Source organism: Saccopteryx bilineata, chromosome 7 (assembly GCF_036850765.1).
Source record: "Saccopteryx bilineata isolate mSacBil1 chromosome 7, mSacBil1_pri_phased_curated, whole genome shotgun sequence".
Lineage (NCBI taxonomy): Eukaryota > Metazoa > Chordata > Mammalia > Chiroptera > Emballonuridae > Saccopteryx > Saccopteryx bilineata.
Genome location: NC_089496.1, coordinates 26,404,994 through 26,427,038, shown reverse-complemented (window position 1 = coordinate 26,427,038; position 22,045 = coordinate 26,404,994). Strand labels below are relative to the sequence as shown.

The 22,045-nt window shown below is 40.6% G+C and overlaps 1 protein-coding gene across 9 annotated transcripts in view; it reads right to left on the bottom strand.

Annotated features, from left to right (window-relative positions):
- DYNC1I1 (dynein cytoplasmic 1 intermediate chain 1) overlaps window positions 1–22,045 on the bottom strand; it is a 343,873-nt gene that overhangs the window by 246,391 nt on the left and 75,437 nt on the right. For 5 of the 9 annotated variants that reach the window (XM_066238414.1, XM_066238415.1, XM_066238408.1 and 2 more), the window contains 2 exons: window positions 19,708–19,767; window positions 3,268–3,383 (listed from right to left, as the gene is read on the bottom strand). In XM_066238414.1, the coding sequence (XP_066094511.1) occupies window positions 3,268–3,383; window positions 19,708–19,767 (176 nt within the window). The remainder of the gene's footprint in view (window positions 1–3,267; window positions 3,384–19,707; window positions 19,768–22,045) is intronic. The other 4 variants (XM_066238409.1, XM_066238410.1, XM_066238412.1 and 1 more) reach the window with 1 other exon arrangement.

The following is a 22,045-nucleotide window of genomic DNA, read 5'->3' as shown; positions in this document are numbered from 1 at the left end:
TGCTCAGCACCCTGGAAAATGCGAGAAAACTGGTCTGTCTTGGATACAAGAAAGAAAGCATGGGAGGAAAATGAAGGAAGAGGGGTGGCCAATAGGAAGTCACTAAGTTTGCACTTATAAGATACCATGAATAGAAGAAGTTCCAAGAACTCTTCAAAACTGTCAGCAGGTTGTGTAACCCTCCTCTTCTTCCTCTCCCTCCAGGATGGTCGGCATCTTCCCAGTATGTTACTAAATTCTCACTCTTTCAGGGTCATTGTAGAACTTGGAGCTTCTAAGGTGTCTGGCATTATCTTTGTCATTCAACAGCACTTGTTGGGTGTCTATTATGATGGTAACTTACCCACTATAATAAAGATGCAGAAGACCAGCTTCCTAACTAACATCAGGACCTCAAGGTCAGGAAAAGAAGACATTACTAACAGGCAAAGCAGAGGTATTTTGGCAGAAATCCATATATATATATATATATTCCAAATATATATATATTTTTTCATTTCTTACTACTTGGGAATAAAAAGCATATGTTTAAAATATTTGTGGGTTGGAGAGATCGTGCTCCCCCAAAATCAGTGTTTCGTATTCTTAGCCTTCTTTCTTTGCAACTAATGACAGGTAAGCAGAGAAGTTAGGTCTAAACTTAGATTGAAAACAACAATGACAACATCAATAAAAACAATGTTTATGCAGACGTCATTCCTCAATTTTCCTGGTTTAAATCATTCTCTGGAGTGTTTCTTGTAACAAGTCATTATGATCACAAATTAAGATGTTCATTTTAGTACATAGTGGAGAAAAGAGTTAAGCTTAGGCAAATCCCAAGTACTTTCCCCTTCATTTTAAAGAATAAAATGGGAACCTGTAAAATAAAGTGCACAAGAACTCCTTTAAATGCAGAACAGGTCGATACTCTGAGCTAATTAGTTTGAATATATTAACTTTTCCATAGTTGCATAATAACATTAAAAAAATCACCATTCCTTCATAAACTATGGGCAAGAATGACCTCAAGTGAATCTTATATGCATCGCAGCTTAAAATATTATCCACGCACGAGCCTCACTGTGTCATACACTCAGTGGTTTGTTGTTTCCTGCCTGGAGATAGCTGAAAGCCCCCACACTGGAGGCCCACCCAAACCTGGCCCGCGGTAGATCCTCGCAGCCCCGCTCTCCCTCTGCCAGCTCCCCGCACAGAGCAGGCGAAAGGCAGGCTCTGGACGCCTCCATCAGCCACGTGGCTGGGCGACTCCGGGCAGCCAAGGTTCAAGGGATCATCAGTGGTGAGAGGACAATTTGCTGAACCCCAATCTAAAGTCTAAACCTATTGGTTATTGATGGCTTTAATGTCAAGAACAACAGTAGCTGGTTTTGAGTTCAGGTCCTGTTTGGCGGAATCTGAACTGCTGAGACACCCATCACCACAAAACACTCTATGAGTCTGGTTAACAAAACAGAACGGACTTCTGCCAATGGCTGAGAAATAAATTCCTCCTCTCCGCTGCCGGGACCACAGCATAACAAGGGCTCCCAAGCTCTCACGGCAGTAATAAAATGGAATTCACCGACTTTCCCTTTTGATGTGTCCAGTTTAAAAGTTTTGGAATTGATGCTTGTTCTTCCTTAATTTATATTCCCTTGTAAATATTTCTGTACTTTTTCCAATATCTGAAATCTACACATTAAAAAAAAATCAACTCCTCCTCCTATTTCAGTTGTGTAACTTTATGTTATGAGTCAAATTTGGGGCTAAATAAACATACCTCAGGTTACGGTCTGCAAATACCTCTGGCAGCAAATTAACTCAAACAAATGTTTGGGTTGGGCGGTGAGGTTGTTTTTCAACGATTTTCCTGATCTGCCCGGAGGCCCAAGGATAGACTAGATGGACTCCCAAAGGTTTTTCTAACTTTCTGCTACATTAATAAACAGGTCTCTTGTTTGTTGCAGTGGGCACTGTAAAATTTCACCACCAGAGGGTGCTACTTGTTTGCTTCTAAAAATTCATTTCATTACCCGATTTGAAAAATGGCGAGGCCTTGCCACCAAGGAACCATCCTCACGCCAGCCAGCGTTACCCAGGGTTGGTTCTCAAGAAATCAGATTTCATTTTGCTTTTGACATTATATGTCTAAAACCAACATTTGAAACGAACAAAGTAGCTTGCACAAACCAAACTGCACTGATTTGTATCTGTGCTGTAAACCAAGCAGGGAATATGAATCACTTCAGGTTATGGCTTTTGTACAGTATTCATGACATAAAACAGTAAAACCAGAACTCGGACATCCTCATTGCCACACCAAGCAATAAAAAACATAAAGTAAATAAAGAACATGCTTAGTTATAACAATAATGCTATTCTCGAGCAAGGCAATCTTTACTTATCCTATTTTAAGTATACACTAGTCCCACTTCTGCTTTGGTATAATTTTTGACTTCCAGGAAGTATTTTGATTTATCAGCTTCAACATCTCTTATTAGTGTTTTTTATGGGGTTTTTGTTTGTTATTTTGTTTTTTTGTGGGGGTTTTTGTTGGGTTTTGTTTGTTTGTTTTTGCTGTTGTTTTTGACCCATTGAGATTTTAATACAAATTTTCCACTTGAGGTGTTTTTTTTTGGTATGTAAAAAGGAGGCCTGAGTCAATTCCCATTCACCTTTGCTGAGCTTGCATTGCAAGGCTTTTAAATTATTGCAAGACACGCTAGCATGCTGTCACCTGAATTGGCAAAGAAAATCAGAGGTCAGAAAAGCTATTCTGTAAAGTGCCAGATTATAGTAAAGATTTTGGACTACGTGAGCCATAAATTCTCTGTCACAAATTCTCAACCTTACCATTGTACCCAGAAAGCAACTATGTAAACAAATATACCTGGGTGTGTGTGCATTCCAGAACACTATTTTGAGCAACAGGTAGTAGGCTGTAGTTTGCTGACTCCTACAAATGATGAATCCTAATTTTAAAAAATTCAAAAAAATATCTATTACATCACCTTATGATGATTTCTCCCATCCAAAGTTTTGACAACGTGTGACCTCACTAAATAATCCAGAGTCAAGTTCACAGGTCCTTTGGAGGAGTACCACTGGATTCCTTCCTCAGAGCTTTCCAAATCAGAGACAGAGAAGACTTAAACCCTCGCTGTGTCATTATGTTTGTGTTCTGGGAAGAACTCTTATAGTAAAATATGAATTCAACAAAAGGATGTGACTCTCTGACAATTTCCCTGAGGATAATAGGGAAAGTAAACAAAAGACATAGTTCACCTTCGGACTGATGTGTAGCCAGAGGAGTCTGGGTCTCCTTGGAGTAGGACACTACCTCCCTGGGCAGGAAATCCACTTGGGTAACCTTCGACACTCCCAGTTTATGTAGTCTTCGTCTGTAAGTAACAGAGAACAAATGCTTAGAGAGAGAAAACATTTCATGCCAAAGAGCTATCAGTAATAAAACAAAGGGTCAAGCAAACCCCCAATGCCCCCAGCTTTCAGTACAAGTGTCAGGGAGAGCAAGTAGAACTGACCCTGTCTGCAAGTCAGGGCTCTTGGGTTCTTGGGCTAGTTTGGCGTTAATTTTCTGAGTGACGTCAGCCAGTTCCCTCATGCTGACCCTAAGGTTTTCTATCTGTAAACAAGGTCTCAGTCCAGCTCAGATAAGATGGTTTCTACTCTGAGCATCTCTGATTTTCCTTGACTCAAGTTCATAAAAGAAATTTTCATTTGTAATATAAAATTCTAGTCTCTTAGGTGACAAAAGTATCAAAAGGTACAAAAGTATCCTCAAGTGTGAAGAAGAGAGAGATGTAGGCCCTGGCTGGTTGGTTCAGTGGCAGAGCATTGGCCCAGAGTGTAGAAGTCCCAGGTTCAATTTCTGGTCAGAGCACAGAGGAGAAGTGAACATCTGCTCCTTCACCCCTCCACAACCTTCTTCTCTCTCTCTCTCCTTCTCTCTCTCTCTCTCTCTCCTCCCACAGCCATGGCTCAAATGTTTTGAGCAAGTTAGCCCTGGGTGCTGAGGATGGCTCCATGGCCTAACCTCAGGCACTGAAATAGCTTGGTTGCTGACCAACAGAGCAGCAGCCCCACATGGGTAAGAGCATTGCCTGGTAGGGAGCTTGCCCGGTGGTTCCTGGTCAGGGCACATGAGGGAGTCTGTCTCTCTGCCTTTCACTTAATAAAAAAAAAAGGAGAGAAAGAGAGAGAGAGATATGATTCCTGAATGGAATGCCAGCAATGAGAAGATATTCCAAGGGGGAGTATAACATCTCTCATTTCTCCAGAAAAGTAACCAACACAAACGAGCATATGAAATTGTTAAAGACACACTGATGTAGCACAGCAGAGCAGAAGCATTGGCAAACATTGATAATTTTTGCTTGGATTTCCCAAATGAACTGTGACCATGTAAAACACATTTCTGAATATTTCTGTAACACTTGAAGTGTTTTCAGACGTCTTTCCCCTTGTGAGGCATATGGGCAGATGTCACCCTCATCGACAGCTTATAGATGAGGGAAGTGAGAACCGGAACTGAAGTACTGTTGTCCTGAGTCCTGGTCTAGTGCTTTTGCCACTAAGCCAGACTCCTGCCTAAGGTTCTCGGTGATTTCTGAGTTACTGCAGAAGTCTGAAGTGCCTCCTGAGTCACCCAGGGAGCGTCCCATCATGGAGAGGCACAGTCTGGTGGGTAAGAATGGAAACACTAGCCTCACCACTTCTCATCTCCATATATGTGGTCTTGACAAGTTATCTAACCTGTATTTCAGTTTCCTCATCTGTAAAATGGAAATATTACTAGTACTTATTATTAAGGCTGTTATGGGTAATGTATACGAACCACAAACATATAACGTAGGTATTATGTATACAAATATACAAAACTTACAGACATGTATCTTACAACAGTTCTGAAACAGTATATTTTGTACATACATTTAGTATTAATATCGAACATATCCTATTATATCTCTTAAAAATTTACAGGTGTACAGTACACATGTGAGAGAAGAAAAAAGAGAGAAAGGTGAAAGAACCATTTAACAACCATCTCACGTTCTCTGGCTCTCCAGGGTTAGTAAAAGCACACTCTACTCACGTTACTGCTTTTAATTATTATTAGATGGCACAGGCTCATTGTATTTATTTTTTTTAGTAGTAATCATAGAAAAATGAAAAAAAATTCATAGCACAGCCAGGAATTTCTATGCACAATTTCCGAAGCATTCTTGGAAGACAAAAATTTCTTCTTTTCTACGAGTTACTAAAACACTGAGGTAAGATGTAAGGCGCACACAAAGTAGACGCCAACCTGCTTCAGCTGGCTTGGAGAACGAGCCCAGCTGGCCAGCCCTGCGGTCCCAGTAAGCACCCCGTAGCCCGAGCTCCACGCAGGCCCGGCTGCATGGCCGCCTTCACCCGGAAGTCTGGACCGCAGGGTGTCCACAGGCTGGGTCCTGCACCCCGCCATGCAGCCTCTTCACCCAGAATTAGGGGAAAACATAAAATACACTAAACACAAAAGTACCAAACAAGGTAAAACATTCAAAATTTCAAAATAAGAAATTCAAGTATTATTTCAAAGGCTTCTCGGATCTCAGAGATGAATGTTTTCCATACTAGAAGGGGGTCTTTCTTCAAGCATGTGAAGAAGAAAGTATGAATAGATACCCCATGGCAACTTGAGGCAAAGCCCTTCCTGGTGTTGAACAGCCTGGAACACCTTTCTCCACTATAAGCAAAAAGATAGAAAAGAAACATGGACCAGTAATGCACCCCACCACTTCAGATGGGGGTCACCCCTGGCATGGAGAGATCACCCTACACCTCAGACTTCAATGGGCATCTGTGGGAAGCCCAGAGATCTCCACAATCCCACCAAGAGGTACCAACTCCTCCAGGCAGGGATTCCAGTGTGTCTTGCTAATGGGACATAAACTCCAGGTCTACCTTGCTGGGTGACCAGCAGCAGGCTCTGGACGGCAGGAGGCTGACCTGTAATTTTATCATCCTCTACAGCAAACTGAAACCAACTGGTGAGGCAGTAGAGTTAAGTCATGAACTCATTAAGAAACTGCTTTCAAATCCCTGCTTGACACGCACCAGCCAAACGGCCTGTGAAAGCTTTGGGCAAGTGACAAAGCCCGCTCAGCCTCATGTTTCTTATCTGTAAAGTGGGTACATATCACCGAGTTGTTGTGACCACTGAATGAAGCCAATCCTTGTAAAGCACATAACTTAGTGCCTGGTACGCAGTAAGCACCTGCTGACTCAAGCATTTCTCCTTTTAACTTATCTTTTTTTTACTTATTATAACAATGCTTAAATTTATTTTCAAAAATCAGAGAAGGTAGATTTATGAATGCTCTAAATCAAAGGTTCTTTAAGCCAGTAGATTTAAGATAAATCCGCCAGTAAAACCGAAGACTCACACTCCTAATTTCTTTGTACAGGCAAACTGACAGGTTTTGGCCACTTGGGGGAGTCTATTTGCTTTTTCTTTAAAAGTATCATCACCACAAAACTCAGTTTTCCAAGCTTAGCTTGAGGAAGTAATCTTATCCCACTAAACAAAATATTTTCTTTTCTCAGTAATTATTGAAAAGTTTCAACCAGTTCCTCACTGTTGTGTTTGTGAGTTTAGGGTGCCAATTCAACCCAGGCCATCAAAAATAAATAAAAGTTGAGCCATGATCATGTGATACTCCTAACATGATCACCTGATACTGATAAATTTATGGTTCTTCTTGCTTGAGGATGATTCTGTCTCAACTGATTTATAACTTTAGTGCAACTCCTTATGTAACACAGGTTACTGATAGATTACTGTATCTTTCCATGTAATCTCCAGAATGATTAAATGCTTTTTATATCAAATGCTTTTATTCTTTGTGGCTATTTTGCCATTGTTTTAGTAACTGTGTCAACACTTTTCATGTGTTATCTAGTTTTATTCTTATTATAACTTAACATCATATTCCAATTTTACAGATGAGAAAACAGGCTTGGTGATGTTACGTAATTTGCTCAAAATTGCAAAGACAGTGACAAACTTAGGCCTTGGTTGTGTCCGAGAGTAAGTCCAAGGGCTGTGTTCTTAAAAACTGTGCTATGCGGGACCTTGTTCTCTGCTCTTTTCTAATGCCTTATGATCGTCCACTCATGGAAGCAGTCATACCATTGAAGAAAGTAGAGGTCCAATCACATGTGTGCATTTTATAAGCATGAGAAAGGATTCTTGGGAAGTCGCCAGGCCTAGATTATTAGGACATAATGAAAGGATCATACTCCCAAGGTGAGTTTCACGCAGTTGTTCCCAGCCTTTGCCAGTTCAGGAAGGCCGACAAGAAGGTGGCACCCTTCCATGGCAAAGCTGTGCTCTCTCCCAGTGAGTCCTACTTCTGAGTCTCCCCTGGACCAGTCTCAGGAGGAAAAGGGTCTGCTTGTCCCAGAACCCACCCATTCATACAACCCTGCGAGAGAGATCTTCTTCCACTTCCCTAAAATATTTCCACAATTTTGTCAGCTGACAAAATTATTGTCTAAGAGATTAATTATATGGTAGTTATTTCCCTTAAAAGTATAAACACTGAGCACTGTGTTTCTTATTTTTGTTCAAGGTCTTACTAGTTCATAATTTTTTTTATTCAAGGGTGCAAATTAAATTACTTTGCAAAGGAGCGAGGAGAAACCACTGTAACATTAATGCTACTCTAATTCCCTTTCCTTCTAATTGGGCTATGACTTCTGTGTTGGCTCCTCAGCTCTGACGCTGGGATACCCTTCCTGCCATCCGGCCACCCTCCTGCTGAGTCCTCCCTCACTGCTGTGCACACACAACTTCCATCACCATCCCTGTACAGGTCAATATGTTCACCTCTTGTCATGTCTGACTTGACTGTAAACTTACTTATTTATCTCTAACTGATGTATCTCTGTGCCCTGTTCAATGTCAGGTACACAGAAGGCACTAAATAATATTTGAAAAGGAAGGGAAAAAAGGAAAAATTGGAGGAGGATAAGGCAGAAGGCATGATATGGAAATGTAAATAAAGACTTCAATTATCCAAGCAATGGTGGACATGGCATTATGATTAAATCATACTGAGTATTTTTACTTTGGTAATTTATTTGAAAATAAAAGCCTTTGATAAAATTTAAATATACTAAGTTAGATGTATATAAGTTTCTAAATAGCTGTAAGAAAATGGTTCAGCCTGACCTGTGGTGGCGCAGTGGATAAAGTGTTGACCTGGAAATGCTGAGGTCGCCGGTTCAAAACCCTGGGCTTGCCTGGTCAAGGCACATATGGGAGTTGATGCTTCCAGCTCCTCCCACCCTTCTCTCTCTCTGTCTCTCCTCTCTCTCTCTCTCCCTCTCCTCTCTAAAATGAATAAAAAAATTTTTTTTCTTCATTTTTCTGAAGCTGGAAACAGGGAGAGACAGTCAGACAGACTCCCGCATGCGCCCGACCGGGATCCACCCGGCACGCCCACCAGGGGCTGTGCTCTGCCCCCCAGGGGGCGATGCTCTGCCCATCCTGGGCGTCGCCATATTGCGACCAGAGCCACTCTAGCGCCTGAGGCAGAGGCCACAGAGCCATCCCCAGTGCCCGGGCCATCTTTGCTCCAATGGAGCCTTGGCTGCGGGAGGGGAAGAGAGAGACAGAGAGGAAGGAGGGAGGGGTGGAGAAGCAAATGGGCGCTTCTCCTGTGTGCCCTGGCCGGGAAACGAACCCGGGTCCTCCGCACGCTAGGCCAACGCTCTACCGCTGAGCCAACCGGCCAGGGCAAAAAAAAAATTTTTTTAATGGTTCAAAATCACTTAAGTATAAGACCTCATTTATTTGGGTTCATTGTCATATTTAACAAATATAGAAAAAAACAAATAGGAGAAGTCCTAGTCAAGAGGTTCCCAAAGTGTGGTTCCCGACCCACGGCAGCTGCACCATCTCAAACATGTTAGAATGCAAATTCACAACGTACTGAACTAGAAACTCTGGGGGTACAGTCCAGCAGTCTGTGTTTTAATTAACCCCATCCCACCCACCCTGTGATTATGATGCTCACTGTAGGCTGCAAATCATTGATTTAGAAATATTAGAATGTAAAGATATTTGTTGTTTAACAAGGTTCACTTAGAACTCCCACTCTGCAGCCAAATCCTAGGATAGGCTTTAGTCCCGTCGAGTAGGGCAGATGTCTCTGGCCCCAGCAGGTGCAAAGAGGAACAGAGATGAGTGAGAGGGTGAGAGGATGAGTGTCAGGCAAAGGAGACTGCGTGTATCAAATATTAAGGACAGGCACCAGAGTCTGTCATAGATCTGAAGCTTAAAAAATCACCCAGCGGATGCCAGAGCCCCTGGGCAAGGGGTCTCTGAGGAACCACGATCTCAGAAGTTGACTTGGCGTGTCCTAAAGCGACACGAGGCCCACAGCTCCCCAGAGTTCAGGTTGGACTGCCCAATAAAAGCTCCGGAAGCTTTCTCTCCGCCTGGTCCTATCCACTTGGCCGAGCAGGCTGGCTGGGCAAAGTCATACTGCCCAAGGTTGAAACGTTTCTTGATAAAGAACAAAAACTGAAGCTGTCTGAAAAATGAGAGAATTCGCCAGTGCTTACAGTGTAAAGCCAGTCCACCATCACCAGAGTCCAATCTACTCAAGTCTGTCTCCTTGTCGTTGGGTGGATATTATGAACCACAGGAAGACTGCTTACTCCCTTGCACGAATCACTGTCCCCATTCTACTTTAGGTTCCTGGTTCACTTGAGATGTCTTTATCTCTCCACCCACGATACGTTTAGCATAGCTTGGCCAGATACTGATAAAGTTTCACTTTCTAAGATGAAAGTGCAAAGTGTGATGTAAGCATGGCCTGTGATGTCTACCAAAGATGAAGAAAGTGAGGGTTATGCGGACTGACTCCCAAACGTAAGGGTTCTGTCCTTAACAGCATAAGAAACATATATAAATATATACTCTCATTGAAATTCTAATAATGCACCATAGGTGGTTTTCTACCTTTTCAAAATGGAAGAAAATTCAAAGTGGGATAGCCAGGGTTCCCCCCCACCTCATTTTTAAAAGACCTTCCTTTCAAAGCCATGAACAACAGAAATTCAGCTTCTGAAGTCATTGTACCTGTGACCTGAGAACACGGAGAGGGTCATTCTTTCGTGCCTACATGTGGAGTGCTAGAGAAATCCCACTAGATTTCGAAGAAGCTATGATCTATTTGCCTTTAGGAATAAAAGTAAAAAATGTTAATGGGATAAGAATTTTGATGTGACAAGGATATGGGCGGTGGGGGGTAGGTTATAAATGGCAAGTGAAAGCAAAGCTCCATCAGAGACTTACAATCAAGGCTGCCCCCATTTTTTTTATTAAAATAAAATTTACATACTATAAAATCCTCTTTGAAAGCGTACAATTTTGTGTTTTGAGTAAATTCACAAAGTTGTGTAAGCTCACCACTATCTAATCGCACAAACTTTTCTTCCACCATTCATCATCTGGTGGACATCTGTGTTATTTCCTCTTTTGTCTGTTACGAATAATAATGGTATGAACATTTGTGTACAAATCTTGTGTGGTGTTTCAATTCTCTTGAAATTTCTATGTACGTAAGAGTGGCACTGATGGTTTACACGGTAATTCTATTCCAAACTTTTTGAGAAAATGCTAAGCTGTTCTCCAAAGGGGCTGTAGCAACTTTCACTCTCACTGGCAATGTGCTAGGTTCTAATTTCTCCATATCTTTGCTAATTAATCCTTATTATTCCCTGTCTTTTTTAGTCTAGCCAGCCTAGCAAGTGTGAAGTGGTATCTCACTGCGATTTTGATTTGCATTTTCCTGTGTTTAGTGATGTCTAACACCTTTTCACTTGCTTATTGGCCACTTGTTTACCTTCTTTAGAGAAATGCCTATTCCAATTCTTTGCCCACTTTAAAATTGGGTTGTCTCTTTTATTGCTGAGTTGTAAAAGATCTTTATATATTTTAGATACTGGACCCTTATCCAATACATGACTTGTAAATAGTTCCTCTCGTTCTGTGGGTTGCTTTTTCACTTTCTTGATGGTGTCTTTTGAAGAACTAAAGTTTTAAATTTTAAGAGTTGATATTTCTGTTTCCATTGGCTGCTTGTGCTTTTGGTGTCATGTTGAGAAACTATTGCCCAATCTAAGACCATGAAGTTATACCTATGTCTTCTCTAAGAGTTTTATAGTTTTCTAAGAGCTTTATAATTTTAGCTCTGATATTTAGGTCTTTGATCTAGTCTTGAGTTAATTATGCATCTGCTGTGAAGTAGGGGTCCAATGACATTCTTTTGCATGTGGATATTCAGTTACTCCATGCTTAATTTTTCTTAATATTCAGTGGCAAGCTTGAGGAGGGGAGCTGAGAAAGGCTTATTTTGAATATTAATCCTTATTGGTGCTCACTGTCCACAGCCAGTCACTAAACTGGACTGTGAGGGGGTGTATTCACAGGGAACCCGATCACCTGAGAGCTCCCCAAGGCTCATGAAGGCTTTCAGGGAACCTGAGCATGTCTTCCACCCCTTGCACAGGCACAAGCCAGCTCTTCTTGAATCAGCTTAATACAGCAAAACTCATATTTTGATGCTCTAATTTCAGACCACAGTGAATTATATAAAGCAAACTTGATGCTCCTACATTTCATATTTGAGATAAGTGAATAAAACTGTCTTACTACTGCTGTACTACTTCTGTTGAACACATAAAGAAACCTAATATTATCAGAGAATTGGCTTCAGGCAGCTAAGACTTTAAGCAAGAAGGCTGCCATGAGAATTTCACAGATACCATCAGCTAATCCTCCAAGATAGGTGTGTGTCAGAGTGTTGATTCATTTTCTGACCCATGCCAATATCAGGAGGTAAAGCTGCAAGACAGACTGAGCCTGACATTAGAATTTTTAAATACATTATTTATATATTGTATTGTGTGTTCACCACCCCAAGTCAAGTCTCCTTCCATCACCATTGTGTGTGTGTGTGTGTGTGTGTGTGTGTGTGTCACTATGCAAGTACCTCTGTGAGGACATAGATAACCCAGGCTAAATATAAAACCCAGGCATCTAAGAAACTCTTAAAATATTAGAAATCATAAATCACAAAAGACTCTCAATAATGGTCTTCAAATAGCAGTCTCAGTGTGTTTAATGACTAAAAATCATAATGTTGATAATATATTCGTTAGACCTGGTGGCAGAAGAGGAGCATGGGTAAATAAGGTACAGATTCATAAACTTGGATCAGAAGTCAAGAAATCAAAAGGGGTCGAATGTAATAAAGAGCAGCCTTCAGAGCAGGGAAGGGACCTGGAAGTCAAGTAGATAACACCAGAAAAAGATGTCCTCAGAGATAAAGAGTTATTTAAACAGATGCCAAAGTAGATCAAAGCTGAGGAATAAAAGAACGTCTACATGCCTGACCAGGCGGTGGCGCAGTGGATAGAGCGTCAGACTGGGATGTGGAAGACCCAGGTTCGAGACCTCGAGGTCGCCAGCTTGAGCGTGGGCTCATTTGGTTTAAACAAAACTCACCAGCTTGGACCCAAGGTCATTGGCTCCAGCAAGGGGTTACTCGGTCTGCTGAAGACCCACGGTCAAGGCACATATGAGAAAGCAATCAATGAACAACTAAGGTGTCGCAACGAAAAACTGATGATTGATGCTTCTCATCTCTCTCTTCGTTCCTGTCTGTCTGTCCCTATCTATCCCTCTCTCTAACTCTGTCTCTGTAAAAGAAATTAAAATAAATAAAGAAAGAAAGAAAGAAAGAAAGAACGTCTACAATGAACCCAGACTCAATCCTACTGGGTTTTATTCCTGATTATTTGCATGTGAGTATTTCATCACCAAGATACGTTAATGGTACAACCAGAAATTTTTTCCCTCTTGTTGCTTACAAATTTCTGAGGTTTCTCAAAGAAGAGACACTTAAGACAGAGAGAGTGATAATGGTACCATTTTATTCCTTGTCCAAAAGTATTATATGGGTACTACCAGGTCCTTGACAACTGGCAAAGGCATTATATTAGCCAACAGCATTATCAGCGACCACAAACAATTTTCAGAGCACAGCACTATGTCAGATGCTATAGAGAGAACGAGGAGATCAAACATATACATTAAAAGGTAAATAAGGGCCCTGGCTGGTTTGCTCAGTCAGAGAGTTATCCTGAAACAACAAGGTTGAGGGTTCGACTACCAGTCAGGACACATACAGGAAACAACAAATGAATGCATGACTAACTAGAACAACTAATGAATCCTTCCTCCTCTTCCTCCCTCCTTCATTCTCCCTCCCTTTCTCTCTCTCCTCCCCTTCTCTCCCCCTTCCTCTCTGTGTCTCTCTACAATCAGTTAAGTTAAAAGAAAAAGGCAATAATGAAAGGAAGCAAATAATAAAAGACAACATGAGAATTCACATAATAAGTGGATCAGGAGAATCTAATGGGCAGATTATTGTGTTTGAGGAAATAAAGCAACTTTCACTGAGAACAGAGGCCTGATGGGAGTCTTGAAGGTCAGGCAGGACCAAGTCAAGAGGAAAGAAATGAGAAGCGTGTTCTAGGGCAGAGGCTCTGTAATCTGAAGACTGAATTCATATTTTATCCTGAGAGACCAGTTTTTCAGAATAGAAGCTTTAAGTTGAGGAGCAGTGGGAGATGAATTTGGAGAGGTACACTGAGGCCAGATGACTAGAGAGCTTTAAATCTCAGGCTAAAGAATATAGACTTTATGCTGTGGGTATTGAGGAATTACTAAATGTTACTAAGTTAAGAAACTGACAGTTTTAAAGAGACAGTTAAAGTATATTAGTATAGCAACTATATGAAGAATGAAGTCAAAACTTCCCTGTTTGACAAATGAGCAAGACGAGGCTATGTGTGGGACTCAGTAGCTGAGTGTGGAGAAAAGGGGGAACTGAGAAAGGACGTACAAGCAAAGGGTAGGCAAGTCCAGTCACTAAATAGAGAATCCTGGCAGAGCATTAATTCAAAGGGGGCAGCCAGAGAAATGATTACTGGTGTGTGACCAATGGTCTATCCCAGGGGTCCCCAAACTTTTTACACAGTGGTCCAGTTCACTGTCCCTCAGACCATTGGAGGGCCAGACTATAAAAAAACACACAACTATGAACAAATCCCTATGCACACTGCACATATCTTATTTTAAAGTAAAAAAACAAAATGAGAACAAATACAATATTTAAAATAAAGAATAAGTAAATTTAAATCAACAAACTGACCAGTATTTCAATGGGAACTATGCTCCTCTCACTGAGCAGCAATGAAAGAGGTGCCCCTTCTGGAAGTGCAGCGGGGGCCGGATAAATGCCTCAAGCCTGCAGGCTGTAGTTTGGGGACCCCTGGTCTATCCAGTGGGGAAACTTGGTTTAAGGTGATGTCACTGGGAATACAAAGGAAATGTTGTATTTTGATGAGTCTGGGAAATAATTAAGGGTAGACCTTAGCAGTTTATTTGGTAATGGAAGGTGATGGAAAAATAATAGATTGCAGATTATTTCAAGGCTGCATGCCTTATGAAAAGAAAAGTAAATGGTGTCACAGGAAGACACGGAGGAGTCCTGAGAAAGATCTGCTCTGGGGTAAAAATGAGCCCCTCAGTGGATGAGTCTGCGGTAAAGAATTTTCCAAAGCACGAGACGTGAGAAAGAAGCTTAGAAAAGAAGACAAAACAGAAAATGTGGCTCTGGGAACCACCCACTGAGAGTCATATGAGATAATGCTGCACCCACAGAAAAAGAGTCTACAGGGAGCTAAGGGCATGGAAACCCATGTATTATGAAAGAGGTTTCAAAAATGATAAAATGTTAATTCATCTTCCAAACACTATACACTAGTGTAATTAGGTGTCAGGATGTGACATCTCAAGGACTGATTTCTAGAGTTGGGAATGGGACCCCACACGGAAGAAGTGAGGCTGGAGTGCTCACCACCCTCGATTTAGCCTTTATCTTTGGTGGGTCTCTTCCTCCAAGGACTGAGATGCAGCTTGACGGTTGACCTTTCTGATTACATCAAGAAGGATGAGTTTCCATTCCCTATGTTCACATTTTAAAAAATCACTTAAGAAAGTGTTTATTTCTCTTCCATGATATTTATTTCTTACTGTGCAGAGATATTAGTTTGGCAGCTAAAGTATTTTTCCTGAACAGAAGCAAATGTCAAGTCTGGCTCAGTCAACAGGCACAGCCAAAGGGTTTGCTTTGAAATGATAACATAAGTAAGTCTTGCAAATTTCCGGGAAGAGAGAAGAAGAATCAAAATAGTCCTGGTTATAACAGAGCTTGACAACATGGCTGAAGGTTCTGCTAGAAAGTGCCCACTTTTCAAAGGAAATGAAAAGTTCAGAATAATTAGAACAGAAGGTATGAAAGTGTGTTTTCTCCAATATTACATACAACAATAATGATCATATAAAAATGTTATAGGAAAGGTCTTTTATTGACTTGACATTTATGAACAACCTTCTATAGAAGTTTTAATATAAAGCTATAAAATTATGGAATTTTTCAAGACACTGAGTATCAAAGTATAAGCACACATCCTTACCAACCAGCTATACTCATTTTTCTAAAGTGGAATAAAAATAGGAATATATTTTTTAATCCAGTTGCTAGTGTAGAACAGAAAACATCCCATAATTTTTTTCACAAGATTCTTGAGGGCAGAGAACAAAAACAAGAACAAAAAAAAATCAGTAAAACCAAATACTGGTTCTTTGAGAAGAGTAATAATATTGATAAACCTCTAGCCATTCTTATTAGGAGAAAAAGACTGGAAAAATTTACCGATATCAGGAATGAGAGAGGTAATTATATCTAAAGATTATATAGACATTTAAAGATGATAAGGGATCACATCCACAATTATAGGCCAATAAATTTGCAAATGAAGAAAAAAATGGAAGTGAATGACATAAATACCAAAGCTCACTCAGAAAATAAAGATAACCATAAAAGCTCTATTGCTATTACAGTTACTAAATTTGTATTTTTAAACCTTCTTCACAATAAAATTCTGAACCCAATTGGTTTCACAGGTGAATTGTATCCTACCAAATATTTAAAGAATCACTGAACATTGAAACGATGTCAACAAAACCTTGATTCATAAAAGAACAAATTTGTAAATTGGAATTTGTCAAAATTAAACAGTGTCTTAAAGACTTAAAAGACTGAAGAAGATAAGTCACAGACTGGGGGAAAATATTTACAAATAGTATATCAAAGAGTTGAATACCACAAAACTCCAGTACTAATGAGAGAACAATTCAATTCAAAAACTTAATAAAGACAAAAGATTTAAGTAGACATTTCATCAGAGAAAATATGCAAATGGGAAATGCACACATAACTAAATATTCAACAGTAGTCACCAGGTAAATGTAAATCAAAACTATAATGACACACAACTACACTCTTTTAATAGCGGTTTAAAAAATATTTTTAGGTCCAAAATAAGTATTGTCAAGAATGTGGAGAACGGAAGCTCTCATACACTGTTGGTGAGACTGGATGGTGGTGAAAACAGGTTGACAGCATCTTAAGTTACATGTACATCTGCGATAAAATTCAGCCATTCTATTTGGTGATATTCTCCCCCCCCCCCAAAGGAAAGCATATGTCCATCAAAAGAATTAAGTTTTATTTTTAATAGGCAAAAACTGGAAACAACCCAAATGTACATCAAAAATGATTGGCTAAACAAACTGTGGTATCTCCATACCAGGAAATATCACTCAGTAATAAAAAAAAAAATGACCTGTTGATACAGAGTGAATCTCAAAATAATTATTCCAAGTGAAAGAAGTCAAAGAGCACCTATTGCGTGATTTCACTTCTATGACTTCCTAGATATGTAAACTAATGTATAGTGACCACAGAAAGCACCAAGTGTTTGAGGGGGTGGGGAGAGTAGGAGTGAGGATGACAAAGGGGCACAGGCAACTCTGGGGGGATGATGGATGTGTTCATTATCTCGATGGCAGTGATGGTTTCACGGTTGTGTGTACATATTAAACGTATTTATTTGAATACTTTCAATGTGTACAGTTTCTTAAGTCCATTATACTGCAAAAAAGCTATCTTTAAAAAAAATATATCAAGTGATAGAGCAAGCTATATTTAAGTTTACGGTCCATTCCGTGGCAAGGATCAAGAAGAGGGAACAGAGTTGTCTCTAGAAAAATTGTGTTGCCTGAGATATATTTCATAAGATTATGTATGACTGCAAGAGTGTTTGCACATAAGGACTATAAAAAAGGGAGAATTTTGATTAAATCAGTCTTTGAAACTGTAACATGGCTAAAACAATCTACTCTTTCAAATATTCTCTGAATGTTCCTTCTGAACTCTCTAAGACAGGCTTCCCTTAGTGAACAGAATGTCTCAGATTTTGTCTTGCTCTAACTCACTGGGTTCCCGCTGAAGTAAAATGTGGCAGGCAAGATAGGGGCCCCTGATGCGCCATCTCCACAGAAATGAGTCACAAATTTTCATTGGCAGAGTCTACTGAGTTTTTGCTTGGGAAAACTCCTAACTGTTCCAGATCAGCAAGTTTAATACAGCAATGCAACCATCTGTCTGAAAATCTGTGAATGTAAGTGCACAAGGTAGAATCTCTGCAAAGGTCCACCCTCGTTTTTTCAAGCACAGTAATGCATTGAAGATCTGTACTCTGAAGTCCCCTGACTGTGGCATCCTGCACACTCATTGTTTCTCTGCTAGATTTAAGCCATCTTTCCTGACTACTTAAATAATACAAATTAAAATATAATATACAATGAACTATAGAACTAAATAACCAACAAGTTAGTGATGTTTTTAAAAAGTAAAGTATCAGTTACTGTATTAAGATATCCCCTTGGTTTAGCATTTTTCTGAGTCTGCCAACAACTTTTGTATATACAAATTGTCATGGGCAGACAGCTTTGGCCCTAACATACGAACAGCCCTTCAACCTCGTCGTATACCTACAGTAGGCACTTACATTGACAGGAACCCAGAGATATGTGCCCAGAAACCTCAGCAATTAAAAATAAACAATAAGCAAATAAATATCTACTTTGAAATTCATTGAATTATATTTAGAAAAAAAATGTAGTAATTTTATAAAATACTGTAATAAGATTTGCTGTTCACATAATGCAGTAACCCAGTGGCATGTTGGTAATGTTTAATAACTGGCTTGGGGGAAAGGGAGAAAGCCCTGGTTTGTGGCATGTGCCCATTTTTGTGGTGTAAATACTCCACCATGGCAGATTTCAAGCTAATTTCACTGACTGCAAAGTGAGGAAGAGAAGCACATGCTCGGCTCTTCTGCTCTTGAGCACCGGCTGGTACAAGCGTCCTACTGGAAATATCTCATGTGCGATCATAACTAACTCTAATCTTATCAGAGAAATTAATCAACTTTGTAGGATATACCTGCAATTTTCTTATTGAGCTTTAACTGAAATAACATTACATTAGCCTCAGGTGTCCATAGTAATGATTCAATATTTGTATATATTGCAAAAATGATAACCACAATAAATCCAGTTAATATCCATTATTACAAATAGTCACGATTTTTCTTGTGATAGAGCTTTCAATATCCACTCTCCTTGCAACTTTTAAATATGCAACCAGTATCATTAACCACAGCCATGCTGTGGACGTCATCCTCTTGACTTACACATTTTATAAGTGGAGATTTGTACCTTTTGACTCCCTTCACCCATTGCCAACCCCCCAACCTTTCCCCTGAGGTAATTATCAATCTGTTCTTTATATCCATGAGCTTTGTGTTTATTTTTTGGTCTTGGGGGATTTCTTAGGTATTTTTTTGTTTGTTTTTTAGATTCCACATATAAATAAAATCATATGGTATTTATCTTTTTCTGTACAACTTATTTCATTTAGCACAATGTCCTCAAGGTTCATTCATGTTGTTGCAAATGGCAAAATTTCATTTTTTTGTAGCTAAATATCATCCTATTGTACATACATTTCGATTCTGTACCACATTTTCGATTCTGAAGCTATCTTTTAACCCTTGACAATACATTTCCATCTGAAAAAAAAATCTTTAGGATGTAGGGGACATTACCCATCATCAAATATTTAAGGTTCCCTAATATTGAGGAACTTGACAAATTAGCTTTTTCTTTAATAGGACCCTTTCTATATTAGAACTCAATTAAAATTAAATCCTTATTGTAAGTGTCCAAAAAAGTAAAGAGGGAAAGAAATAAACAAGACACAACAGTTTAGTACTGATTTTAGACAGGAATTAACCTAAGGCAACTTGGTAGCGTGCACAGGGAAGATGGTTAGCATAACCTCAGACGTATTTCCCATTGCTGAACTTGTGTCCCTCCTGGCAGTAGAGGTGTGGGTGTGTGTTTGTATTTTTTTAGAGGGAAGAACATGTAGTTTTTGCAATAATAGGAATTAAAAGGGGGAGACCAAAAGCCATCTTTTTGTTGTGTTTCCCTACAAAGAGAGACTTTCTTCAAAGCTTAACTTTATAAGGCAAACTAACAGAAGGAAATAAACTTCGCGATCTAAGTCCAACTGAAGGGGGGAAAACAAGAGCAGCAACAGCCCCAGCATTTCAGCACAATGGTAGCAAAGAAAGAATAAAAGGAGGAACAAAAGAGCAGACATATACCCAAGTTCTGAGTCTGACTGCAGCTGCAGCACTGAGGGGTCTGTGTCCCACTGCAAGGTCCTAATCGTGCAGCACAAAGGAAAAAGAACACAGAGAATTAACAGAAGGGGAGGGAACAAACCGAACCGAACCACGTCATTCATCAAGGCAACGGGCACACACACAGAACATCTCCCACTTCACCCGCTTCCTCCCCCACCCCCAGGTGCACAAGACCCTGTGAATATCAAGTGACCAGAGGAAGCAAGAAACCATCGTCCTGTGAATATCCAGTGACCAGAGGAAGCAAGAAGCCATCCTTTCCTTTTAACATCCTTTGATACTGAAAGCTATGGTGGTTTTCACAGACGGAAGCTCAGGGCTAAATACTCAAACTCCACACACCCCACCTTTTTTTGTTTTGTTTTTTACTGAAGCCTGATTGATTTGAGTATGTAACCTGCTTCAAATATCCCTGCCACCCCGGAGCCCAGCAGCCCGTAGGAGCACCAGGCATCCCCTGTGCAGCGAAGACAACCAAATGCAAACGTGCCAGTGGGCCAGAGCAGGAGCATCTGGGGAGGTCGGACCCGGTGGGGTGTGACTGCAGGGCCCGGGCAACAAATGGCTTCCTCGGGCCAGATACCGCAATTATAATGCATTAGACTTCAAGGCCCATTGGTATTTTAGTGTTGTTTTTTTTTAATTTATATCATATATATTACATTAAGATGGCTACCAACCATATCATTTGTTTCTAAGATGCCAGGGATATCTCACATCTTTGAAATATTTCACAAGTGAGAGTACAAAAGTATTAATAAGTACCAAGCTATTCAGTTCCCTCGTTATTTCTCCTTCAAAATAAGTGATAAACAACTCTTCTATAGCAGAGTGCACGGAGGTTCTTTCTTGGGCAGATCCTTTCAGTTTCTCATGCCTCCGCAGTTACAGGTGAATCAGGAAGAAAAGTTATCTGGCAGGTGACTGATGGGCAGCAGGGACTCTGGAATCACGCACCTGGGATTCACATCTTGCCTCTGACTTACCAGCTGTGTGACATGACATCAGGCCTGTTGCTCGAATTCTCAGCCTCACTGTCGTTTCGTTAACTCTAATGTGGCCCGTAGACCAGAAGCAGAAGCACCTCTTGGGAGCTTGTTGGAAATAGAGAGTCTGGCCCCACTCCAGGCTCAGTGACCCCCACCACAGCTCAGTAAGGACTCAGGAGATCCGCGGCCCCTTCCAGCTCGAGGAGTCAGTTTCCTTGTCTGTTAAGATTTACCATGGCACCTGAGACAGTGTATGACCTGGCCTGCAGCTATCTTCAAAACTTGCTTCTAACCACCGTCCCCCTCCCTCACCATGTCCTCCTCGTGTCCTGTGTCCTCCTGGACGTTCTCCCCTCAAAGAGCCGAGGGGCTCACGCTTTGCTTCGTCCACGTCTTGGCTCAAATGTCAGCTGCTCAGAGAGGTTTTCTTCTTTCGTCACCCTATCTCCAGTAGCACTTCCTTGTCACACCTACCCCTGGCCTTACCCTGCTATACCTTCTTCAAAGCATTTATATTTGCTATTGGTTTTAAAAATCAGTTTACTGTTTGTTGTTTGATCTGGCCTTAGTCTCATGATAGCAGGGGAGGCAATATTACAAGGACATTACTAGAACTGTGCCTGGTATGCATGTCTCTATAATACAGCATTAGGTGAATAAATGGATGGATGGATGGATGGATGGATGGATGGATGGATGGATGAATGGATGGATGAATGGACAGGTAAACAGTTGGTTGGGTGGATGGATGATCTCTTTCTGGTCTTCTACAGAGATTACATACAATTATACTTATAAAGCACAGTAACTATATGATAAAGAGTAGCTGCTCTTACTTCTACCATATCCCTTATATCCTCTACCAAATGTTTCTTCGCATCCATGACCTACCTTCATGCCAGATCCAGGGGATTGCCGCCCATCTGTGGACCTCATTTGAGTAGCAAGGTCTGGACTTAAAAAAGTGGTTCTCAAACTTTGATGTGAATCGTAACAGCCTGGAGGGCTTACTACAAATACAGAATGCTGGTCCCCAACCCCAGAAACCCTGATTCCGAGATCTGGGCTGGGGCCTGAGAATTTGTATTTAAACAAGTTCCCAGGAAATGCTTACGGCTGACCCTGAAATCACCTTTAGAAAATGACTAGGCTGGACTATTGCTTTCATTAGTCAGCAGAAAGACAGCATCACTGATCCTCAAATACGCCAGCATCCAAACCTGTCATTAACTCAAACCTGGCCTAAGGCCCAGGCTGCTTTCAGACCAATTAAATCAGAAGTGTGGGGTGGGACCCAAGCATCTGTA